At 49.6% G+C, this 25,916-nt stretch overlaps 1 protein-coding gene across 1 annotated transcript in view; it reads left to right on the top strand.

Annotated features, from left to right (window-relative positions):
- The window catches only part of obscnb (obscurin, cytoskeletal calmodulin and titin-interacting RhoGEF b), a gene marked incomplete at both ends in the record, with an annotated part of 66,832 nt that overhangs the window by 36,670 nt on the left and 4,246 nt on the right, over positions 1–25,916 (top strand). Inside the window, 32 exons of the mRNA XM_084458238.1 lie at positions 4,338–4,604; positions 4,720–4,986; positions 5,135–5,401; positions 6,230–6,499; positions 7,311–7,577; positions 8,351–8,629; positions 9,727–9,984; positions 10,283–10,549; positions 11,027–11,299; positions 12,386–12,652; positions 12,967–13,242; positions 13,572–13,844; positions 14,384–14,674; positions 16,241–17,545; positions 18,586–18,867; positions 19,266–19,347; positions 19,471–19,592; positions 19,732–19,929; positions 20,084–20,122; positions 20,350–20,448; positions 20,823–21,041; positions 21,176–21,212; positions 21,323–21,375; positions 21,482–21,580; positions 22,564–22,620; positions 23,732–23,874; positions 24,037–24,237; positions 24,376–24,452; positions 24,555–24,725; positions 24,845–25,004; positions 25,165–25,281; positions 25,618–25,782. Of these exons, the coding sequence (XP_084314364.1) occupies positions 4,338–4,604; positions 4,720–4,986; positions 5,135–5,401; positions 6,230–6,499; positions 7,311–7,577; positions 8,351–8,629; positions 9,727–9,984; positions 10,283–10,549; positions 11,027–11,299; positions 12,386–12,652; positions 12,967–13,242; positions 13,572–13,844; positions 14,384–14,674; positions 16,241–17,545; positions 18,586–18,867; positions 19,266–19,347; positions 19,471–19,592; positions 19,732–19,929; positions 20,084–20,122; positions 20,350–20,448; positions 20,823–21,041; positions 21,176–21,212; positions 21,323–21,375; positions 21,482–21,580; positions 22,564–22,620; positions 23,732–23,874; positions 24,037–24,237; positions 24,376–24,452; positions 24,555–24,725; positions 24,845–25,004; positions 25,165–25,281; positions 25,618–25,782 (7,148 nt within the window). The remainder of the gene's footprint in view (positions 1–4,337; positions 4,605–4,719; positions 4,987–5,134; positions 5,402–6,229; positions 6,500–7,310; positions 7,578–8,350; positions 8,630–9,726; positions 9,985–10,282; positions 10,550–11,026; positions 11,300–12,385; positions 12,653–12,966; positions 13,243–13,571; positions 13,845–14,383; positions 14,675–16,240; positions 17,546–18,585; positions 18,868–19,265; positions 19,348–19,470; positions 19,593–19,731; positions 19,930–20,083; positions 20,123–20,349; positions 20,449–20,822; positions 21,042–21,175; positions 21,213–21,322; positions 21,376–21,481; positions 21,581–22,563; positions 22,621–23,731; positions 23,875–24,036; positions 24,238–24,375; positions 24,453–24,554; positions 24,726–24,844; positions 25,005–25,164; positions 25,282–25,617; positions 25,783–25,916) is intronic.

The raw sequence follows: 25,916 nt of genomic DNA on the forward strand, positions 1-25,916 counted from the left end.
AGGCCTACGCAGGGCAGTGGACATGCACAGTTTGGCTTTCTGCTTCACCATCTGCACAGTTGTGTTGTTACGTCAATCCCCATGTGGTTGTGCTCTCTACGCCGTGAGTCCTTGTGGACGTCATTCGGTTGAAGGACCATACGTTTTGTTTGCTTGTTTGTGCCACTGTTCAGTCGTCACTCGTGGTGTTCAGGTGATCTGCTGGTTCCTGCTCTATGTTGCACAGTCTAGATATTCCACTCAGGAGTGGAGAGGAGCTTTTCACACCTCATGTCTGTTGCTGTCTATTCGGTTGGCAGATGCAGGCCTAGGCCTACTAAATGTTGCTCACTGTTGTCTCTCAGCATTCGTCTGTTCCATTTTGAGATGCCTTGCCTTTGTGGTTGTACTTTTCAATGATCTCAATCTGTTTACCGATGAGTTGTTGGTGTTAAAGTTGTTCGTTGATAAAGGGGTTCAAGAGCCCTAGATGTTTGTTGCCGGTAATCCATCGCTCTAAAAATATAAGATTAGTTCACCTCAGTGCCTTTTGCCTCTAAAGGTAATCTATGTTCGTTTTTTTTGCTTTCCATCCATACATGGTCAACCACGTTTCATTTAGCTTACAGATGTTTATGGTTTTTATAGTCTTGATTTAAAACTCGTTTGGCAGCTCTTTGTGTTGGCAGGCTGTCTACAGCATGTCAGATCAGTGTCTAGCGTCCGTGGGGGTTAATGAGGTTCTGTATGTGTTATCTCAGCTGTGGAGGCCCCAGCGCCTCCAGTAGCGGCCCAGCAAAAGAAGGAGACAAAGGCACCAGTAGAAGGTAGGCCTACACAGGGCAGTGGACATGCGCAGTTTGGCTTTCTGCTTCACCATCTGCACAGTTGTGTTGTGGTTGTGCTTTCTACGCCGTGAGTCCTTGTGGACGTCATTCGGTTGAAGGGCCATGTGTTTTCTCGCAGCTTGTTTGTCCCACTGTTCAGTCGTCACTCGTGGTGTTCAGGTGATCTGCTGGCTCCTGCTCTATGTTGCACAGTCTAGATATTCCACTCAGGAGTGGAGAGAAGCTTTTTGCCCCTCATGTCTGTTGCTGTCTATTCGCTTGGCAGATGCAGGCCTAGGCCTACTAAATGTTAGTCACCGTTGTCTCCCAACATTCGTTTGTCCTGTTTGGAGATGCGTCGCCTTGGTGGACGTACTTTTCAACGATCTTGGTCTGTTCACTGATGAGTTGTTGGTGTTAACAACGGTGAAGTTTATTGAATGTTGTCTCTCAGCCCCAAAGCTTCCCATGCCAGTAGAAACCCCCAAACAGGAGCCCCAGGAGACTGAGCCCAAGGAGGCTGGAGGAGGAGGAGGAGGTAGGCAGGGACTTCATGCATGAATCTCGCCTAGATGTTTCCTAATCATGCAGAGTTGTGGAGCACATTATCTGGTGTTTGTCTGTCTGGCTTCAGTCGGTGCATCTATTGAGGTTACCCCGACACCAGAGCCCCAGAACCAAGAGAGCATAGAGGGGGGTGAAGGTACGGATGGTGGGGGGGGTTGGCCTGCGCGCTTCAAGTTGACAGCTTTATGTTCTTGTCAGTTTCTATTCCGTCATGCTACATACTGGAAATTAAATCGTTCTAAAACCGCATCGACGTTCTGTCTGGTTACTATCATCTGGGTCTGATGTGATGCTGGTTAATGTCTGGCTCGGCATTTGATTCATATCCGTGAGTTGTTTGTTTCGTATGAGTTCGTATAATATAATTATAAATATGTCCACAATGTTTACTGTAGCGCTGAAGCCCCCGACTCCTGCAGTCTCCCCAAAACAAGAGCCTGAGGAGCAGGGGACCAAAGACGGTAGTGAAGGTATGGAGAAAAGGAGAAATGGGCAGTTTGACTAAGTCTGTCGGTCTGACTGAGTCTGTCATAATAAAGTGTGAAATGTGCCACCACAGTAGAGATGACCCAAGGTCCTTCTCCTCCCCCTGCTGAAGGACAAATGGATCAGGAGACAAAAGAGGGAGCCAAAGGTACAGTAGGAGAAGATGAACATGGTGGAATGAGTGGCTGCTTCACTGTACCGTATATGCAGTTGGCTCTTTTTGTTATGCAACTACTGCTGTACAGCATATTGGCTCTTTTTGTAAAAGAACAAAAGCATATTATCTCTCTTTATACTGTGTTTACAGTAAGTGAAGTGAAACCTTGACTTGGTATTTGTGCTTGCCAGAAGATCAGTTGTGTCAGTAACTTGTTTCTGTCGCTGTTGGCTTTACATGGGTTGTTCTCTCTGCCTTTGCATTGGGTTGCTGTTTGTGGAAAACTCAGCACTCTTCTACTGTATGTCACATTGGCAAGCGATACTGTAAGTTTGCTTTGCACTATCCAAAAAGCTAGGTTATAATGCGACTGTTATTGTACTCAGTGTGCTTAAGTCTGGAATGCAGGACTGAAGTTGCTTGGCGTTTCAAATGCAGTGCAGCTGTTGTGTCCTTAGTCAGTTAGTCTGGATCTGATGCGTTATCAGTTATACTTTATCATAATCCGTCGATTCAAGTTTCTCTATTCTACTGTGACCTGAGGTACGGAAATCTTGCACCCTGCAGTCACCCCCAAACAGGAGCCCCAGGAACAGGAGACTTCAGAGAAGGCTGAAGTTAGGGAAGAATGTAGATGTTCTCTAGATTTCTGTCCTCGTGATTTTTTTTCACGGATGTTTGCAATTCAATATGCGTCTGCATCTGAAATTTCTGCTTATAGGACAGGTGTTGAGGTACATTTCTGTATGCACATGCTGATATGTTGGTGTTTTGCCATAGTTTTGAGGCCTGCTGCTCCCTCTCCTGCAGAATCTGAGCTAAAGAAGGAGACTGTTGAAAAGGAGACTGCTGTTGAGGCCCTTGGTATTCTTGTTCTGCTAAAACACTGTATTTTTGTTAGTCAACTTTGTTTACAGTTTTCACAGGTTGCATTTGTCAAACCTTCACCTGTATCGAATATTTGTGCTCTCGGCTCTCGTGTCAGGAGTATTTATTAAAGGCACATGCTGCAATTCTTTCAAGGTGGCACTGTTATCTAACCTCCCCAGTGCCACAGATTACCCCAGCAGAGGAGTCAAAGAAGCTTGAGAGCAAGCAGGGAGGAGAAGTTATAGGCAGGGAGTTCATAACAAGCCTGAGATCAAAGGCCTTTTGTTTGTACGACTCTTGAAATTGTTTGAAGTTGAAAGATAACCACATTTGGCCTTTGAAAAGCTGGATCTATGCCATTGCTTTAGTTTGTTCAGAGTGTGTGTGGTTTTCTTTGTTGTGGCTGGCGTCTTAAAGGATTTGATATACCTCTAAACATCCCTGCTTGGTTACTGTAGGTGTGCCAAATGTACCTTTGAAAGCTGTAGGTGTTGAAGTGTCTAATAGAATCATGTAACACCAATAGATGAAGAAGAGCCTCATGTCCCTGCAGACAGCGCTGAGGAAGAGTGCCCCAAACTGGAGGCCAAAATAGGAGAGGAAGGTAGGGGAGTTTGTGGCAAGCCGCATTTGCCTTGTTTGTAATGCAAGCACGCCCTCCGTCTGTTAGTTGTCAGTAAGCTGTGGCTAATGGCCACTGTGTTTGTCTAGATACCCTTGTTTGATAGAATAGGCCTATGCCCTACTATTTTTATCCGTAGCATTTGACATTAATGGCTCATTAAGGCCTGATAATCTGTATCTTTGCTCTGTTGTTGAACAAATGACTTTCCCCCCACGTTTGTGGTTGTAGAGCCACCAGTAGCTCCCGCTGCCCCAGAAGCAAACACTACAGTGGGGGAGAAGCAAGAAGTGGTGGAGGCCCATGGTAGGACAGCTGTCTGTTGTCTGCTTCGTGTCCTGAGCTTACCTCATGTGTACACCGCTGTGGGGGTATGACCTCTCTCTGGATGGTTCCATGGGAGATATCCTGTTCTGTTTTGAACTCTGAGCTTCATGTTCCGTTTGGCATGCTGGTATTTTAGTTGGCTATGGAAAGCGGACAAGCTATTCAAGTTGGTTTGTGTGTTTCTGTGTGTCAGTGTATGTGCGTGGGAGAGGGAAGACTTTGTCTCTCTGTAGAAGCTCTGTCTGTCTGTCTGTCTGTCTGTCCGTCCGTCTGTCCGTCCGTCCGTCCGTCCGTCCGTCCATCCGTCCGTCTGCATGTCTGTCTATCTAGATGTTGATCACATTCACAGGTTCTGGATGGATGGACACATTGAAAAGCATATGCTCCTTTCTTTGAAAAAAATACTTTTGCATTCTTGGGCTGGCATCTGTCATCAAACAACCTACTGTAGAAATAACCTTTTTGGGACCAATAGCACTTATCTAACTCCTCCATCCCTCAGCCCTTCCAGTGACATTCAAACAAGAGCTACAGAGCCAGGAGGCTGAGGAGGGGGCCAGTGTCACCCTGCACTGTGAGCTCTCTAAACCTGGGGTTCCTGTGGAGTGGAGGAAGGGAACACTGGTACTGAGCTCTGGAGAAAAGTACCAGATGAAGCAGATAGGGTGCAGTGTTGAGCTTCAGGTCTGGGATCTGAAGCCCGAGGATACAGGAAACTACGCTTGCAGCGCCGAAGACGCAGAAAGCTTTGCTTGGCTCACAGTACATGGTAGGATGAGAACCTGTCAGCCTTACGCTTCGTCTCCTCTACAATGTAAAACATCAGGACTGAAGTTACACGGTGCCGTAGACTGTCGTAATCGACATGCTTTCGAATTTGTCAGCTCTTCCGGTCCTTTTCACACGAGAGCTGGAGAGCCAGGAGGCTGAGGAGGGGGCCAGTGTCACCCTGCACTGTGAGCTCTCTAAACCTGGGGCCCCTGTGGAGTGGAGGAAGGGAGAGGTTGATCTGTGCCCCTGTGCCAAGTATGTAATCAGCCAGGAAGGGCAAAGTGCCAGGCTGGTCATCCATAACTTAGACCCAGAGGACTCTGGCAGCTACACCTGTGACAGTGGCCACCGGCAAAGCACCGCAGATCTAGCTGTGAAGGGTACGCTGAAATAAAGCTGACCTGTCAGCATATTCTGTTCTGAAATAGCTCACTCTTCCAAATATAGTACCTCTCTGTGCTTTATGGGTGAAAGTATCCCCCCCCCGACCAGTCCTCGTCCGTCCCTGACTCCTTCTCTCCCCCACAGCCTCACCCATCTTCTTCAGAACCAGGTTCCAGGATGTGGAGGAGGAGGCGGGGGAGATAGCCACCCTGCGCTGCGAGACCACCAGGCCTGGGGCTGCCGTGGTGTGGAGGCAGGGGGACAGGCCTCTGGAGTCTAGCAGCAAGTACCAGCTGAGACAGGAGGGAGTTGTAGTTCAGCTGGTTATCTATAAACTACAGGGGACCGACACCGGGGAATACTCCTGTGACACGGGCGACCAGAAGGTCTCAGCCAAGCTCACCGTGAAGGGTAGGGATACCGTACTTGGGACTGTGCCATCTTTCACAATCACCCGCTTGTGTAATGACTTTTCTGGCCATTCATTTCTTGGGCACCCTGTCTTTGTGACTCACACAAGACTTTCGCACAAAGCTCTACTTTTCAAGACGCATGGTATGAATCTTCGTGCTTTGTGGCAGTCCTCATCTCTCCTCCACTCCATCTGTCTTCTTTGGTCCCTCATCATGTCTTCTTTGGTCCCTCATCATGTGTCTTCTTCTTTGGTCCCTCATCATGTGTCTTCTTCTTTGGTTCAACATCATGTGTCTTTTTCTTTGGTCCCTCATCATGTGTCTTCTTCTTTGGTTCCTCATCATGTGTCTTCTTCTTCGGTCCCTCATCATGCGTCTTCTTCTTTGGTCCCTCATCATGTGTCTTCTTCTTTGGTCCCTCATCATGTGTCTTCTTCTTTGGTCCCTCATCATGCGTTTTCTTGTTTGGTCCCTCATTATGCGTCTTCTTTTACACTTCCACCTCCATTTTGCAAGGCATCCATAACCACTTCACTGAGCGCTCTGCTTGCAGTTCAACTGTCTGTCTCACTTTCCCATCGTCTCTGCCTCCTGTGTTCACAGGGGAGCTTTCATTCTTCCTTCACAGATGTTAACCTCATGTTAACCTCTGTTAGATGTTAAACTCATCATATAGCCCATGGAGACTGGTGTCTATTTTATTATTTTTGGCTCATGTTTGCTCATTAGCTGTCCACCTTCCACCAATCTCATTAATTCAGTTACGTAGTTCCCTAGACCTGACACTCATTCGTAACCACAGCACACAACTGGCTTTATCTAACAGAGGTGGAGGTGACCATCGTCAAGTTCCTGGAGAGCTGCGTTGTCCGCCAGGGCGAGGACGTCCACTTCCAGTGCGTGGTCTCCCGTGACGTCGCGCCCCAGGCCCAGTGGAAGCTGCAGGACGTCCCTCTGCAGAACAACGAGATGAACGTGATCAGGGCGGAGGGCCCGGTGCACAGACTGACCCTCCGGGGCGTCACCCAGGCCGACTCGGGCACCGTCACCTTCTCGGTCGGTAACCACACCTCCACCGCCAGCCTGACGGTTAGAGGTAAGACACTGTTAGTACCACAGTCTGCTGACCTGAAACTACTGACCAGTCCAACGGCTACTGACCGCTCCCAGCCTCCCTCACTGACCCTCTCACGGTGTTGTTGTACCCTATCCTCTTGAATTGTTACACAAATGTTCCCTGTCATTCTCCCTGTGGGATCCATCTTGTTGGCTGTTTCAGTCACGTGCAGCATCCCAGACACTGAGTACTCAGGTTGTCCACTGCCGGTGTCTCTACTGTTCAGTCATCTTCATCCACTTTCTTCCCTTTTCTGCTTTGCACATTAACACATTATGCCCATATCCTTGGGATGACAGTTTGCACATTCTTTCCCTTTCCTGTCTTCCTATGTGTGTATTTCCTGCCCTCCACAGCACTCTGTCCATTTTAATTCCCTCACTCCTCACTGCATGACAACCCTTTGGTGTGCTTTTGTCCCATGTTTCATTCAGAAACCTTTGTCCGCACGTTTCTTGTCCTTATTTTATAGTATGCGGACCAACATGTTGTCTAATATCGAGCAATGTGTCTTTCATGTCGTCTAATATGGAACGATGCATAAGTACAATGTTGTAAGTTAATAGAAACGCGCATCCATTTCGATACTAACTCTAACATTTTCTCTCTTTTTTGCCGTTCTATTTTACTATGGAACAGTTACCATTGTGAGTACAGGAGTTCGGAATCAGTCGGTTGTGAGAGTGTCCCTTTCACGATGGTCTGTACTTTGGTGTATCGTTGTCCACTCCGAAAACAGCGCTCTCCGTCCTGACTGTGTGCCCGTTTGTCTGTGGCTGTGTCCTGGCAGCGGCACCCGTGGAGTTCAGCAAGGAGCTGGCGAACCAGGAGGCGACGGAGGAGGACAGCGCCACCATGTCCTGCGAGACCACCAGCGCGGAGGCCCGCGTAACCTGGAGGAAGGGCTCGGCGCTGCTCTCCCAGGGGGGGAAGTACTCCATGGAACAGACGGGCTCCGCCCACACGCTGGTGGTGCATCAGCTGACGGTGGAGGACGGCGGGGAGTACACCTGCGACACCGGGGACAAACAGAGCACCGCCACGCTGACCGTCACAGGTAAAAAGAACACGTCGTCCAGTCTGTCAGTTTCCTATTATCCCCCATGGCTACTACTGTCATCCTGCTGCATGCATCAACTCAACTCCAAATCCAACTCAAATCCAACTCAAATCCAACTCAACTCCTCTCAACTCAACTCAACTCAACCCAGCCCAGTTCAACTCAAGCCAACTCAACTCGACTTAACTCGACTCAACTCAACTCATCGGTCTCAGTCAGGACTTCCACCCTGGGCGTCTTCTTGGATTTAGTAGTCGTATTTGCAGTAACAATATAGTCGACCTGGAATTGCGTATGTGATATTGGTTTCATTATCTGAAACTATTGGCACATGAAGAATCAGTTTATGATTTTTCGGAAAGCCAAATCAACTCTACCTTTTGTTCTTTCTGTGTTATGATGTCAGAGGTAATTTCAGCATCATACTGTACCAACCCCATATATCAGTCATCATACAGTAGTAGGAGGAAGTTAAAGTACAGGTATGTTCCTGTGCACTACTCTACTTTAGAATACCGGTTTGCTTCTGGTTCATAATTGTCTTATAATGTTTGGCCTGAATTATATTTGTTTCAGCTCACTTTGTCAACAGCATATGGCGGGTGTGTCTCGCAGACGACCAGACTGCCAGTTTTCTAGATCATGCTTTTGCTGTGGGCTTTCACTGGCGATTCTCTCATTCCGGATGCTCATCTTCATCCCTTGGGTCCCCCTGGCCCGGATATGCCCTCAGCCCTCTCACACCTGCCATCACCCCCCTTTACCTCCAGAGCGCCTACGGATCACCCGTCACCTCCGTGACATCACGGTGACCACCGGCCAGGACGCTGTGTTTGAGGTGGAGCTGTCCCACTCCGGGGTGACCGACGCACAGTGGTGGCTGGCGGACAACCTCCTCCAGAACAACGACCTGAACGAGATGAGCTGCCAGGGCCGGGTCCACTGCCTGGCGCTGAAGATGGTCACCACGGACGAGTCCGGGGACGTGGCCTTCGTGGTGGGGGAGGAGAAGAGCGTGGCCTGCCTCCTGGTGGAGAAGAAGCCCAAAGGTAAAGGGGATGACTCGGCTGCTCGCTAGAGGTCCATAGGCTCTCTCTCTCACCTCTCTCCATGTCTTCCACCGATCGGCTTTGCCTTGGCAAACGGACAAGCTTCTTCTCACCTGCTGTGCGCCATCATCCACTCATCATCCCTTCTAACCTTGCATAGGCATGAGTTGATCATCCTTCTGGCTTTCATTTTATACTGTAGCATCTTTGCCTTAAAGGGGACCTATTATGAAAAATTCTTGTGAGTTTATGCGCATATATTTGGGTCTCTGACGGGCCTACTAACTAACACACATTTTGAAATAAGACAACCCAGTCTTTTTTTGTGGGCAGACAAATTCTGAAAATGTGATTCAACAAGTCGTTCAGATTTTCCTGGGCTGCTGACATCACGAGACAGCCATCTGGAAAAAAAAAAAGTTAACTACCCACTCGAAACGTCCTGATGCATTTGCATTGTTTGAACCTCTGGAGGCAGTTCGTAGAGTGCATTCACATTAAAGATACAGACACATGAAACGGTGTGTCGAGAACAGGACTGAAACAGAGGCGTATAGAGGCTTGCTAGAATGCTTAATATGAGTGGTACTCTCAGCAAAAATATTCAAAGACATGTTTTGGAGACCCCAGAGACCTGTATATTAATTTGTTGAAAAGGAGCATAATAGGGGACCTTTAAAGAATCTATAAAATGACGGTGACGAGATTAGTGTCACAGAAACAAACATATCTCTTTGCTGATTTGAATAATGCTATTGTTAACAGGCAGAGTTTAATCAATCACCTTCATCCATTCAAGCATGCCACAGTAAATGTACAGTATAATTACATAACTGGCTAACGTTACTGGCTCAATATTTTACTGACCTACTAAAGATGGTATAGGGTCTGATGAGCAACACTTTCTTTTACCCAGAGGAGGGTTTTAGTGCCGTTCAGAGGAAGATTTCCTCCAAAATCATTGAATTGTCTTTTTTCATTCTTCAGTGACCCTTCGTTCAATTTTAACTTTACAGTACATAACATAACCTTTAATAGGGTGAATTTCCGTGTAGCTTCCCTATAAACTGTAGCTCCGGATTTCCCCATATCTACAGTTCTAATCCTAGAGAAGCCACATGACACTGTGGCCCTGGAGGGTGAGACTGTCACCCTGTCCTGCACCATCTCCGACCCCACGGCCACCGTCAGCTGGGTCAGGAATGGCGCGGCCATCAAAGCAGGACCTAAGTATGACCTGAGGAGGAGCGGAGCCCTCCAGCAGCTCCGCATCCACAACCTGGCGCCCGATGACGCAGGGATGTACTACTGCAACACGGGTGACTCCGAGTGCTACATCACCTTGGCTGTGGAAGGTAAAAAAATGAAAAAATATTTACAAAATAAAAACGACGCCGGCTCTAGAAAGTAGTCCTGATCTCTAAATCGAAGACTGTGGATCAAGATAAACTCAGGATGAGTTTCTCCCCTCCCCCACTCCCCACAACAATCTTGACTCTCCCTCTCTCTCTCTCTCTCTCTTGTCCTCTACCACGCAACGTGCATCAAGAGAGTCATCCTACACCTGGTCCGCCACGGCTGTTGTCTCCAGCCTCTCCCCTCCCCTCTCAGACACACTGATACGGTCTCTCTGCTGTGTTCAACTCTCGACAGGTGCCCCAGTGTTTTTCCAGCAGGAGCTGACGAGCCAGGAGGCCATGGAGGGCGATGACGTCACCCTGCGCTGCGAGCTCTCCAAGGCGGCCGTCCAGGTGGAGTGGAGAAAGGGCGGCGTGGTCCTCCAGGCGGGTAAGAGGTACGAGATGAGGCAGGCGGGGTGCGTCCGAGAGCTCCTCATCCGAAACCTGGAGCCCGAGGACAGCGGCTACTACACCTGCGACGGAGGAGACCAGCTGACCACAGCCTCCGTGGCCGTGCAAGGTATCACTTCCCAACGTCAACACTGTAGCATCACTTCCTGGTTTCCCGAAAATATCAGACCATATGATAGGCCTTCATTACCCGGGACTCTTCTCTGTGAATTTCCAATCAAATAGAGACTTTTGAAATGGCTTATACCTATTTGGCATATTAATTATTTGTAATCTACAGAGATCATGTTCATACTTTACAGTACTCTTGATTTCCCTTAGTTCTAAATATTCACACAATTTACCTTCATTTTGTATCACATTAAGAACCACCATTTGTCAAACTTCTTAAGTTCTCATGAGGCACTGTCTCTTGATAAAACATGGATACAGCAGTGAAAGATACGAGTGACAAAGCTGGCGTGTACGAGTTATGTGAGGACCTGAGAGTGTGTGTGTGTGTGTGTGTGTGTGTGTGAGTGTGTGTGTGTGTGTGTGTGTGTGTGTGCGCACATGCGTGCGTGTGTCTATCTATCTCGCTCTACAGCCAAAGAGGTCTTCATAGTGTGTGGTCTAAAGACCACCGACGTCTTTGTCGGGGAGTGGGCCATCTTCACCTGCCAGCTGTCTGGCAGGGCGGCCGGGGTCGTACAGTGGTGGCTGGATGGCACCCTTCTGGAGGACAGCCCCTTCAGCCAGATAGGGCAGGCGCAGGCCAACACCCACACGCTCACCCTAAAGAACCTGGCGCCCGACGACTCGGGCACGGTCACGTTCAAGGCCGGCAGCCTGGTGTCCACCGCCAAGCTCTTAGTCAAAGGTATCGAGAAGGAGGCGGAGCCAGCGCCTGCACTTCTAAACTCCCGCTCGCGAGTAATCCCGCGTTTAATCAGTAGAGTTGAAATGACTTGTGCCTCGTCCATGCATAGGCATACATGTTGGTCATTTCACTAACTGGTGAAGTAATATTTCACAGTGTATGTTTTGCAAAGCTCAAAACATACAGGTGGGTGCAGCACTGCAGGAAAGTGCGAGTAGTTTAGTTTTACACTGAGTCAACTCTTAATGGTGTTTACGTTAACCATAGTTATTGGTACTGTAGCCCCTAGAAGATTCTAAGTCTTACTGATTTTCACTTTTGAATAGGCATCTCACCCATACTTACAGTAGTAGACCATGTGGGCAGTACAGTATGTAGGACCTGGTTTGATTGCTTATGACTTTGTGTGAATTTCAAGAAGTCTTCGTACTTGTACCTCTGATTACAACCAAGGCTATGGTTGAGGATATTATAATTGTACGGCCGCAGACTCCAGCTGTAGTACTACGCAAGCCGAGACGAGCGGCGACTTAGTGAGCGCAGCGCAGAGAGTGCTGCTCCACCCCATCCATCCTGGCCGCCTCCCATACTCACCTCCACCGTCACCCTCACCTCCGCCTCCTCACCGCTCACCCCTCCCTGCCGCACCACCTGACCCGCAAGCACTAAAGCTCTCTAACCTCCCTACTCCCACCCTGTCAGTCTGGCATCACTCTCCATCCATCCCCCTCACATCCCCCCTCATTGGCCGCCATTAGCCGTCAGTTGTGACCAAAACCGTCTTGAGACAATTGGGCTTTTTTGACTCCCCCTGCAGTTTGGAGTTAAGTACAGAACTTCAGAACTGTGAACACTCTCATATTTTATTATTACAGTAATAAGTAAATAGTAATAAGTAAATTGGACCCCCCCCCCCCCCCCCCCCCTCCTTACTTTCTAATCTCTCCGGTAACTAAAGAGAGATGAATACGCATTACTCCAAAGTGTACTGGGGTTTTATAAAGCCCGGGTGTCATTCGGCATGTCCTTCAGATCTCCCGTGCGATACAGCCCTGACCCCTGACCCCCCCCCCCCCCCCCTGTCAGATCCCACAGTAGAGGTGGTGAGCGAGATGGCGGACCTGCGGGTGCCGGAGAACCAGCCGGCCGAGTTCATCTGCCAGTACTCCCGGCCGGTCAAGGCCCAGTGGAGGAGGGACGGGCGGCCAGTGCAGCCCGACGGCCAGAGGGTGGTAGTGGAGCAGGACTGGACTGTGGCCCGCTTGTACATTAGCAGCGTGTCGGCCGAGGACAGGGGGACGTACTCCTGTGAGGCAGAGGGGACCTGCGTGGTGGCCTCACTGGAGGTGGAAGGTGAGCTCCTCTCCATGTGGAAAGAGCCCCGACCTTTAACCTCTCTGTCTGTTATTTTGTCCCGGTAGTCGTGTTTTCACAGCCCGCTCACCCTCTCCCTGGTTAGATGTTGGATGAATGAATGAATAATGTATGAGTGGGTTACATGTCATGATGAATGATGCTTGATATTTCCATTGTTCCATTGTCTACTGTTGGTAGAATGTGCTGATAAAAAAAAAGTCTATGATATCAGCTCTCTGATGGCCCACATCCCCCTGCGTTAACGAAAGCTGTTCTACAGTAACTATTTTTACTCCCCCCCCCCCCCCCAGTCAAGCCCATCAACATCGTGCAGGGCCTGGAGAACATGGAGACCATCGACGGCGGCGAGGCGCTGTTCGAGTGCGCCCTCTCCCGTCCCGAGAGCAAAGACTGCCGCTGGCTGCTGAACGGCAAGCCCGTGAAGGAGACCCCGAACGCCGAGATAGTGTCGTTCGAGAGCGGCCGGCGTCACCTGCTGCTGCTCAAAGAGCTGCGCGTCGACGACAGCTGCACCGTGACCTTCCGGGCAGGCACGGCCGTCACCTCTGCTGAGCTAGTAGTCAAAGGTGGGTCGCGTATCGATGGCTCGTTAGTGCTCTTTTGGGTCGTTTTTTTGTCGTTGTCGGGCGGAAACCTCGTATCTCACATACATTGACAGCTGAGACTACCCTTCACAAACTCTCTACACCTCCCAGCCCCGGGACCAATGAAATGTATTCTAAACAGCTCATCATATGTACATTTATGTTCAAAAACACATAATTGGAATGTTCTTTTCAACATTCTGAAAACATTTCGGAGAGGTTTCCGCCTGATAGCGATATGTGAATTGGTAGAGGTTGTATGGTTCATATGGTGGTATTACGGTATTCAACGACGGCCTGTGTGTTGCTAGGCTGGCAGCTGGACGTGGTGAAGGGCCTGGAGGACAAGGTCGCGATGGTGGGCGAGGAGGTGGAGTTCTGCTGCCAGCTGACGGAGCCCGTGCCCGAGAGCGAGGTCAACTGGTACGCCAACGGCTCCGAGCTGAAGGCCGGCGACACCTGGGCCATGCGGGCGGACGGATGCTCCTATATCCTGGTTCTGAACCGGGCGCCCGCCCTGCCACCCCAGGAAATCACCTTCGCCGCCAGGGACGCCATCTCCATGGCCAAGCTCTCCATCATCAGTATGTGTGTGTGTGTGTGGGTGTGTGGGTGTGTGTGTGTGTGTGTGTGTGTGTGTGCGCACACGTTGCTCTAGAGCAGCCATTCTTAACCAGTGGTCCGTGGCTACAAAGCTACTGTAGTTATTTTCATATCTAAATGTAACCGAAAATTCACATATAAATAAAAAATGCAAGTTAAAATGCATCATTTCAATGACCAGTTACGTTTGAATATCACCACGTCAATCACATCCAAATGTGTTCAGCTAACGTAGTTTGCTAGCGAAGGTTCCCTTGGATGCAGACTTCCCCTTGCCTTCGGATGCAAAAAGTGACGGACCACCATTTTTTTTTCTTATGTATTCTGGAATGTGGTCCTGAGAATCAAAAGTGGGCCTTAAGTTACAAAAGGTTGAGAACCCCTGCTCTAGAGTATAGTCGTAGTTATGCCTTATTCATTCATCTAAAATATCTTCCACAAACATCAAAATGATTTCCCCTGCTACTGTTCCTCTGAGTTCACACCTGGTTCCCTCTGTGTAACCCCCCCCCACCACCAGCGGTGCCAGACCCCCCCGAGGATCCCGAGCTGGTCAGTAAGACCAAGGAGTCGGTGACCCTGTCCTGGTTCACCCCGCTCCACAACGGGGGCAGCCCCGTCCTGGGCTACAGGGTGGAGATGAAGCTGGCGGACAGCGCCCTCTGGCTGCCCTGCCACGCCGAGCCCGTGTGCAACACCGAGTTCGTGGTGGACAACCTGATCCGGGGCAGCGGCTACAGGTTCAGAGTGGCGGCCATTAACCTGGCAGGGGCCGGAGAGCCCGTTCAGCTGCCTCAGACGGTTCAGCTCGGTGAGTGGCTGGGAGACTGGCTCCATTGAACACCTTTTCTGTCTTTCTGCTTTGCGGCATTCTCTATGAGCCTGTTCTGCTAAGTGCTTTGTTATATGATTCACGTAAATATCATATTAGAGACTACAGGGATAGCTAACACATAATGGCCTACCATGTAGGCAACATATCTGCAACTATTTGTATATTCTACTGATAGTCATGTTTCTCCTATGAAGTATTTAGCCCAGGTTTATTGATCTATAAATGTTCTTAGCCAATAGACTTTTTACAGGAGCTTGCTCGATCGTCTCGTTGAAATTGTCGGGATGAATTTTTACAGCTCACCTTTTTGGCCCCCGGGTGATACTGTTTTTGTTTTTTCTTCCCTCTGGAATATGTAGAGGTGGGACCTATGCCCACCCCCCCATTGCTCTCTGTAAAGCGCATTATGTTGCCTCTGTACGTAGGAAATGCGCTATACAAATCAAATATGATTTGATTTGATTTGACCTTAATACATAGCACTCTCGACCCACGACCCATCACTGCCTGCTTTTTCTTCAGAAGCAGTATGCAGTATGCTAGATGTGTATAAGCAGTATGCAGTATGCAGTATGCTAGATGTGTGTAAGCAGTATGTTTGTTCCACAGAGGCTCCGGTGACGGTCACACAGCCCCTGGCCTGCCAAGACCTGCAGTCGGGTAAGATGGCGCGTGTTGAGTGCCAGCTCTCCGCCGAGGGCATCTCGGTCACCTGGCTCAAAGACAACAAGGGGCTGGAGATGGGGGGCAAGTGCCAGGTCACCACCGAGGGCAAGAGCCAGGTGCTGCTGATCAAGGACTTCCAGGCGTCTGACCAGGGGGTGTACACCTGCGTTGTCTCCGACGAGGCCGAGAGCTCCATCAACCTCGTCCTGAAAGGTAGACACCAGCGCAAGCTCTAACCCTCTCTCCTTGACGATATTCTGTTGGCATGTTTCTCTTCTAGCCATAAATGTGTCAAGAGCCAAAGTATCCTCCTCAAGCTGAGCAGATCTTGGCAGAGGGGTGAGCTTTATGGACCAGCAGCGGTAAGTGGATGGGGAATAGGGCTGGGTTAAAAAAAATCGATTAATCGACTCCGAATCGATTCAGAATCAAATGATTCAGAATCGATTCATGAATCCCAAAATCGATCTTTCATTTAATGAATCAATGAATAAATGAAGGAATGAATAGTTCATTCATTCATTCAATGATTCATTCATTCATTCATTTTTGGAAATCGGTATCGATACCAAGCTGTAGTATTGATGTGTTGCATAACTTGGCAGTCATGTAATTAAGGTTACAGCAAAAAAAAAAAAACTGGTTTTAGTAACACTAACCGAATCAATATTGAATCGAATCGAATTTAATCTTGATAATCGATTCTGAAGCTTGTGAATCGGAATCGAATCGATTCTGGAAATTCGAATTGATACCCAGCCCTCATGGGGAAGGTAAGCAACTGTGGAATCAGTGAGCAGGATCTAGTTCCACGTCGGCGTCACGGGATCTAGTCGCCGCACAGCGCGCCGTTTGATACCGTAGCACATGCCTCAGGTGTCATTTGTGTTTTTGTAGAACTTGAGGAGGGGGCCCAACCCAGCCTCCCCCCCGAGGCCGCCTCGGAGGGCGACGTTCACGCCCTATGGGAGGACCTGGCCAAGAAGCGCCGCATGAGCCGCGAGCCCACCCTGGACTCCATCTCCGAGCTGCCCGAGGAGGACAAGGAGCCCAAGGAGCCCGGCGCGGAGCAGAAGGAGGAGGTGAAGGCCCCAGAGAAGGAGAAGGCCAAGAAGGAGCTGGAGACCAACCTGATCATCAGCTCCGAGGACGAGTCCGTCCCAGGAGGCCCCACTCTGGTGTCCTACCTGAAGAAGAGCAGTCAAACCTCCCTCACGGTGGAAAGCGAGGCTCAGTCCTTCGCCATGGAGGAGAAGTTCTACGCCCAGATGTCCCGGGTGACAGAGCAGACCGTGGCGGTCAAGCAGGTGCAGGTGACGGAGCTGAGGCAGACCGCCGTGCGGCAGGAGGCCGAGGCGGCGCCGCAGATCAGTAAGGAGGACGAGCCGGATCTTGAAAACGCCGCCATCAAGATCCAGGCTGCCTTCAAGGGCTTCAAGGCACGAAAGGACATGCGTCCCGTCTTCAAGGACGTATTCAAGGACCAGACCAAGGAGCCCAACGGGACCATCCAGCTGGAGTGCGTGGCCGAGGGCAAGCCTGAGAAGGTGCGCTGGCTGAAGGATGGGGAAGCCCTGACGGACGGCAAGCACCACCACATCGACATCTACAACGACGGCACCTGCTCCCTGGTCATCACCGCCATCACCACCCAGGACACCGGGGTCTACACCTGCGAGGTCACCAACAAGTTCGGCGTGACCAGCCACAGCGGGAAGGTGACGGTGGGCTCCGCCAGGGAGTCGTCCGGCCGCCGGCCGCTGACCGTGGGCTACAGCGCCGACAGCGAGCCCGAGAGCTCCTCGGGCAGCGAGATGGACGAGAACCTGAGGAAGGCGGGCAAGCGCCTCCGCCGCCTGCTGGGCTCGCGCCTGCCGCCCGACGTGGAGGAGGAGTCGTTCGTCAGCGCCGACGAGGGAGACGCGCGCCCCCCGGATCCCCGCTCGTACCGCGAGGACGACCGCTACATCTACATCCGCTTCGACACGCGGGAAGAGGCCCAGGTGGCCTCGCAGAGGTTCCAGGAGATGTTCACCGCTCAGGGGGTCCCTGTGGAGACCACCATCCTGGAAGGGACGCACAGGGTGGAGCTGCGGATCATGAAGATGGGATTTACCCAGGATGGCTCTCAAACCCCCACACAGGAGAAACAGATGCCTGCTTTCATGACCGGAGCCCCTGGTAGGAAATACAATGCTCTGTACCTTACAAACAACCATGGACATGTACGTAACGTGTGTTCAAATGCACTAAATCATTTTGTCTCCCATCATATTAACAAAAAGTGCAAAACCCTTTTCCAGTGCTTCTGTAATACAGGGGTCATGTTTGATTGTCTGTGATATGCTATTTTGCTTAAATATAATTCTTGTGATTCCATTTGTTTTCGCTGCCTAACTTTCACACATTAATGGAAGCCTTTGCTTGTTAGCTAAAAAAATAAGTCTGTTGCCTAAATAAATGTGGGATGTCCATTTTGTCCTCATCAAGCTTTTTATCCAATGTTCCATGTTGTATTGTGCGTCTGTCTAGTATGTGTGTGTGGTGTGTTTTTATTGTCAGTTACAGGATGTTACTGTTGTGTGTGGTTGTCTACCTTACCTACCTCGTTTCCAAGCCATTTCTTTTTTGATTCATTGCTTAGTTTACTCACCGGTGTTTAGTGTTGATGTGATTAATGTGAGTCTTGCGTTTTGTCTAAACCTTTTTGTTGTGTGTACGCGTGTGGACTCATTTTACCCATTTTCCTGACAACCATTTCTATCCACCTCTTCTCCTCTTGTCATATTGCATGCTCTAACTAGCTCTCATGTGTGCTTAGGCTACATGTACCTTTGTCCAAAATGTTTTAATTGAACGTAAATATGGATCCCTAAAACGTCCCATCAAAGCTATAATCCAGAGTTGCTGTAACTGGCTGGCAATTTGTAGTACTGCATCAACAACAACAACAACAACAACAGCAGATTTCTTCTCGTGACATCATCACTCTCCGTCAGGGATCAGTCACACTACTGTCACCACAGTCCTGTTCTTCGCCCATAACTATTCCATCTCAAAGCTATGTTACTGTAGTAAACAGAGCTAAACCAGAGCTAGCTATGGCGGTGTGGCGGCGTTTCATCGACTCCCGATTATGGCTTTTTATCAATTACAATCAGCGAACAGCTAAAAAAAAGTGACCCTAACCCTCCCCTCTGTCCCCCTCGCCCCCCCCCCAGCGGCCCCGGTCTTCCTGACGGAGCTGCAGAGCCAGGACGTTCCCGACGGCTACCCCGTCAGCTTCGACTGCGTGGTGATCGGCAAGCCGGTGCCCGGCGTGCGCTGGTTCAAGGACGGCAAGCTGCTTGAGGAGAACGACCACTACATGATCAACGAGGACCAGGAGGGCTGCCACCAGCTCATCATCACCACCGCGCTGCCCTCGGACATGGGCGTGTTCCGCTGCATGGCGGAGAACAGCAGCGGCATCGCCGCCACCAAGGCTGAGCTCAGGGTCGACAGTGAGTAGCTACACACATGCGCGCGCGTGCACACACACACACACACACACACACACACACGCACACACACACACACACACACACACACATACAAATACGCACATACACACACACACACATATGCACATATACACACACACACACGCACCCACATATACACATATACATACACACACACACACACACACACACGCACACACACACCCTCACAGACATACAAACAAACATATACGCAATAAAATACGAGTCTAGGTGAGTTCATAACAGTGAACATAGCTATTCACACTTCCAGTCTACTAATACAATTATATACACAGTTGCAGGTGCATACGTAATGTACACACACACACACACACACACACACACACACACACTAATACAACTGTCTCTCCCCACAGTGTCCTGCAGCTCAGATTACGATACTGCTGCTGATGCCACTGAGACCTCCTCATACATCAGTGCCAAGGGTTACCAGTCCAGGTGAGGTCATATACAGTTCACACAGCTGTTCACACTTCCAGTCCAGTTATTAATATATATAGAAACAGATATGCTTACAAAAGCCTTGGAACAAAACATTATTATACCTCTCTCCCCCCACAGTGTAACCGAGGCCTTTGAGTCTGTGGCTGAAGATGAACAGCTCCCTCAAGTGGTGGAGGAGCTGCATGACGTCCACGTCAGTCCCGGCTCACCCATCGCTAAGATGCAGCTCAGGGTCAAAGGTCTGTATTTCACCCCGCCTACCCTGGACCACAGGTCTATCTGAACCTCATCGCGATTCGTCATCGTCATAGAGTGTCACGTGTGAAGACTCGGTAGCGGTCGATCCTAAACGCACTGTCCGGTGTCCGCCTGCCCCAGGATTCCCCAAGCCCCGGCTGTACTGGTTCAAAGACGGCCAGCCGCTGCGCGCCTCCAAACGGCTGCTGCTGCTGACCGAGCGGGACGCCCACAGCCTGGAGATCCTGGAGGTGACCAGGGACGACATGGGAGAGTACTCCGCCTACGTCAGCAACGCCGCCGGCTCCGCCTACTCCTCCGCCAGGCTGCTGGTTCTGGGTAGGCCGACGCCGAAAGGATGTTTTTGATCGAACGTACCGCGATATGACTGGTTTTAGGCTTTTGGCATTTTTATAAACGGCGCTACGGTAGTAGTGGGCAGATCCTATTACAACAGATCAGAAATGAATTGACCGTCGTTCTGCTTCACCAGGTCCAGGAGAGATTGCGCCTCAAGATCCTAGGATCAAAGGTATGATCACTACGCTCGTACTGTACAAAACAGAGTACTGTACATGATGGTGAGACGTACTGTTTGGTGACATTGTGGTTTTTGTTTTGTAGTGTCGTGGGACATTCTGTGTGGTGACGTCGTTGTTTTGGTTTTGTAGTATCGTGAGAAGTTCTGCGTGGCAGCATTGTTGTTTTTTTGTTTTCTGTGCATGGTGACGTTGTTATTGTTGTTGTTTTGTCGGTCAGACTCCAAGGAGCCTCTGGTGCCTCCGCGCTTCCTAGAGAGGTTCAGCAACAGGAAGGTGAAGCAGGGAGCCAGCATCACTCTGTCTGTCAAAGTGGAAGGTACTGCTCACACCGCGCACCACTCCAATCCTTCCTGTTTAACTATGTCAGTTCTAGAGTTCATCTCTCCAACTCTCTCCTCTCCCCTCTTATCCTCGCCCCTCCCCTGCTCTCCTCTCCCCTCCTTTCTTCTCCTCTCCTCTCCCCTCTTTTCCTCTCCCCTCCTCTCCCTTTCTCTCCTCCTCCCCTCTCCACCTCTTCTCTCCCCTACTCTCCCCTCCTCTCTTCCTCTCCTCCCCTCTCTTCCTCTCCTCCCCTCTCCTCCTCTCCTCCCCTCCTCTCCTTTCCTCCCCTCTCCTCCTCTCCTCTCCTCCCCTCTCCTCCTCTGCTCTCCTCCCCTCTCCTCCTCTCCTCCTCTCTCCTCCTCTCCCCAGGCTCCCCGGCTCCCCAGGTGACATGGCTGAAGGAGGAGTCTGCGGAGGACGTGCTGTGGATCAAGCCCGACACCAAGGGCTACAAGGTGGCCAGCTCCGGGCGCCAGCACAGCCTCATCCTCATGGACGTGGGCACGGAGTACGCCGGCGCCTACACCTGCATCGCCACCAACAGGGCGGGCCAGTCCATCTGCACCGCTCACCTGGGGGTGGACGACGGTAAGGCTAGGACCCGTCACAGTACCGGACCGATTAGTACCCATTCCACTGGATGATGTACCTCTGAGCCGTTGTCATTTTTGACTAGTTTTTGACTAGTTTTTGACTTGTTTTTGACTTGTTTTCTGTCACAGCACCACGACCTGTGAAGGAAGAGACCAGTGTGACAGAGTGAGTTTCAGGTTCACCGTCAGTTGGCACACTATTTTTGTACACGTACAATGTGATGTAAATGCGTGTATGATGAGCTCTCGATTGAGGTGTGATCTTCTCTTCTACAGGACTCTGGACATTATCATCAGTCCTCCAGAGGAAGAGGTGGCCAGGGTCAAAGGTGAGGGACGCATGCAGAAACGGCAGCTCCAGCAGATTAGACCAACGCGCTTCTCCGTTTCTGCTGCTGCCGGGTGTTGATGGTTTTCCTTTGCTCGCTGTTGCAGAAAATAAAATGCCGTTTCTGGCTGAAGTTGGTACGGAGGAGTTCCTGATGAAGCTTACCACTCAGATCACGGAGATGGTATCTGCCAAGATCAACCAAGGTGAGTGAGAATGTGTCACGGACTGTTCCATCACAGGTATTAGGTAATATTGGACAGCTGAGATTTAATCAACTTTCATTCATAGTAACATTGCACTCATTGTGAGGAAATCATTTTATTTGTTATATGATATATATACAGTATTATGTATTATATATATCATATTAAATATTATTTTAAGGTGGAAATGATGGAATATGTCCTGATGTATTTGCCAGTGACTTAGTGTGTTTTTTTCTGCAGGATAGGAACTTGAACCTATCTTTCTGTGAACCACAGAAAATATTCTTATGGTGTTTTAAATGGCAAGCCATTTTATTGCCAGTGTTAAATCATCCTATTGATGAAGTCTAAATTCAAATTGTACTCTCACATCGCCCTGTAATGTGGCCATAAACACTATAAGACACCTGTCATAACAATTCATCACAGTCCATGTCATGTTATGAGCTTATGACAAAGGAGTTGATGCAGTCATCGAAAAACAAAAATGCAGTCAGCTGATAGGCTACCTAAAAAGCCATCTATAAATGGAACCCGCTTTATTACTGCACATGGTGCCAAAAACTGTTATGAATGGCTATGTCGGTTGCTGATGTGGCTTTATGAAGTCTCCATTAATGAACAGCTAAAAACGAATCTTGTCAAGTGGCTTGTGCATTTCTTTTGTCTGCTCATCTTTCGTGAAAGTGTTAAGATGATCTTAAGGCTTGTTGTCAATTCCGCAAGTGAATAGAATTTTCAAATTCAAGAGGTCCTCGTTCAATTCTTGAATTCGAGTTCACTTCTGAATTGAAATGGAACTGATTCCAACGTTTACAACTTTGTGCTCACTAATGCTTGTTTTCAAGTGTGTCTTGACCCATGTGTGTATTTCCTACAACCTCTCCCTCCCATGGACAGACGGTTCATTCCTTCATCTCATCGTTCACCCATCCATCCATTCACTCACATGCTCATCTGATCGTTAATTTGTTATTCAGACAGCTTACAGAACCACGAAGTGCTCCAGTGGATGAAATCATGGCCCAAAGCATCCAGTATGTATGAAACTAGACTCAGTAGCCTCGCTTAAGCCGCACATTCTTTCCACAAGGAGACGTGTTTCTTTTAGTCTCTGGACTTTTAAGCTTTGGTTTCTTGTGAAGTCCCGTCCTCCTCTACATCTCCCCCTGTCTGTTTTAGTTGGATTAATGTCTAGAAGAGGAGTTAGCATGAAGAAACAACAGGGTTGAGACGGGAATAACTTGTGTTGCACAAAAGAGCCTGAGATGATAACTTGTGGAAACAATGTAGGCTTGTTGGTGTTCTTAGCCTCAGTCTCAGAAGACACTGATACATATTTCATGTTTTCACAATAGACACCATTGAAGCACAGTTAAGATTCCCTCAGATGGTAGTGGACGAAGTGGAGAAGCCGTCATTAAAACAGTTCCATCATTTACCATATCGCTATATACTATATGGGCAAACATGTCTCTCTCCTTGTTATGTTTTTCCATGTAGTTTGTGTTATTATGCTTTTGTGTCTTGTCAACTACCTGTGCATATGGTTGTAGTGGCTTCAGACTTAGATACAGCAGCACACAGCTGGAATACATGATCATAGACATGTATGGACAGAACACAGACCACACATATCTTATATCTATAGTACCTTTCTTGTAGCCTCGTGAGACCATCCTGATCTCGTGAGCTCCTCCGCGTAGAGAAACAGAATGGAGATCAGGACGGTTACTACGAAGCTATACTTTTCTTGTGCACGCCTCTAGAATACTAACTACTGTAGATTACTGTTGTATACCCCTTGTAATCATGACGTAAAACAGAAGCAAACTGTTGATGGCACTACTGTGTAGCTTATCTAACCTTTTGAGTGATCTTGATTCGTTATGGTGACTTACAGGTGCGGGCAATTACCGGTAGAGGTGAGAAATATATTTGGGGGAGAATGTCAGTCAAGATATCAGTCCTCGATATCAGTCAAGGTTCATGAATCCTACAAGCTCCACATTTTGATGTTTTGACGGTCGTATCAGTGACCAGTTCCCCCTCCTTGTTGTGAAGTGAGTGTAGACTGCGTGTGTTCTCCTCCTCTGAAACCGCCTCCCCCTCTCCCTCCCCCAACCCCCCCCCCCCCCACCCCTCCAGCCGCCTCCCTACGCGTCCCGGCGGCAGATAGCGACGACGAGACCAAGACGCCCACCGCCACGCCCCACCACGGCCGCTCGCGCCCCCCCTCCCTCATCGTGGACTCGTCTTCCGAGTCTGACGACGGCGACGCCAGGGGAGAGGTGAGCGCCGGCCACGCCCCCTCACAGACCCGCCGTTCTCTCACGCGTCACCGGACAAACGTGGCGAAATTACATTCAGAGAAGTCCTCATCGGTGTCACTCTGCGTACTTAAGCATGAATACACTCATCAGCCGGTGTCTGTGGTCCCAACCTTCCTACAGATGTTCGACATCTACGTGGCCACGGCTGACTACAATCCCACCATCGCCAACAAAGAGAACATTTCTCTGAAGGAGGGTCAGTACGTCGAGGTTCTGGACTCGGCCCACCCACTGAAATGGCTGGTCCGGACCAAGCCCACCAAAACCACCCCATCCCGCCAGGGTTGGGTCTCACCAGCCTACCTGGACAAGAAGCTGAAGGTACAGTACGGCATGTTTTTAGGACCGGAAATGCGTCGATAATCCGACAAATGTACCTCTTTCTAATCCTCCTAATGCCACCTCGTTCGTAAAGTCATTTTTGTCGACTCCTCTCACGGTAAACTTCTTGCGCTGCAGCTGTCCGCGGATGCCGGCGACCTGCCGGAAACGGGCGGAGAGGAGGTCTCGGAGGGCGAGTACAAGAGGAGACTGTGGTGCGTCCGAAACCTCTTGACATACAGACAAGATTCTAGACTCGCCCAAACCCAGTGATACAGGCTCTGAACTCCACCATGTCCTGTCCTATCCCCTCTCAGCCAACTGATCCAGGAGATGATCAGCAGTGAGGCAGAGTTTATCAAGGAGATGGACTTCTTCGCCTCCCACCATGTGAAGCAGGCGGACGGTCCCGACGCCCCCGCGGACATCGCCAGCCAGAAGGCGGCCATCTTCAGGAACGTGGAGGAGATCAACGCCTTCCATAGCGAGTGAGTACGGCCCACCTGACTTTGTTCTGTAAGCATAGATACTGTTGACGGAATGCCGTCATCATAGTCTACCTACAGTATGATACCGGTTTGCCCTGACCTGACCCTGCGTCCTGTAGGTCCATGCTCCCTAAGCTGAATGAGTGTGAAACCGACGACGACGTGGCCATGCGCTTCCTGAGGAGCACGGGGGGCTTTGAGAAGTACCTCCATTACCTCGTGGGCCAGGACCAGGCTGAGTCTGTCATCAGTGACAAGGCTGTCCACCAATTCTTCAAGGTAAAACCCAGCCTTCTAATGCACCCATCAGTCCGAGTTAGCCTTTTAGCCCATGCTACTGTACTAGCACTGAACCGTAGGTCATCAAGTCTCAAGCGCGATGATTCCCCAAGGCTTGATGCTTGGTTAGGAATGCCGCCCGTCTGTCTCTCGCTCGTAGGAGTACACGGACAAAGTGCAGGCTGAGACGGATCCTGAAGGACCTCCTGTCCTGAGTATCAACGCCTACCTGCAGAGGCCACTGGACAGGATCCAGAAGTACAAGGCCTTCCTCAAGGTTTGAGTTTACCTTCAAGATCACTAATACGGAATGATTTGCTCAAACTATATGACGTTTTTTATGTATTTTTTTTTATTTTTTTATTTTATTGTATTATTATTGTATTTATTGCATGTATTGTTTTTAATGTTCTTAAAACTGTATGCACTGTATGCATGTAATCCTTTTGTTTTTAATGTAAAGCACTTTGAACCACAGTTCCTGTAGAAAGCTGCTATATAAATAAAGTTTGATTGATTGATTGACAAACCGCACAAATCCATCCGAGAACCTATAACACGATCACACCAGGTGTTCGGAAACTGAAAAACGTCTTCCGATGTCCTATATTAGGAGCTGATCAGGAACAAGGCCAGGAACGGTCAGAACTGCTGCCTGCTGGAGGAGGCCTATGCCATGGTGTCGTCTCTCCCTCAGCGCTCGGAGAACACCCATCACGTCTCCATGATAGAGAACTACCCCGCCACCCTGGACGTCCTGGGAGAACCAATCAGACAGGTGAACTAAAACTACCACTCTGCTTTCCTTGTCCGTCCCATCATCTCCCAAGCCCTGCCCTGCCCATTACAATGGTACTGAATAAGTCACAGCTTGATGAAACCTACCCAGGGGACAGTGATCTGAGTGTGGGT

This window comes from Borostomias antarcticus (genome assembly GCF_949987555.1).
Source record: "Borostomias antarcticus genome assembly, chromosome: 24".
Classification (NCBI taxonomy): Eukaryota; Metazoa; Chordata; class Actinopteri; order Stomiiformes; family Stomiidae; genus Borostomias; species Borostomias antarcticus.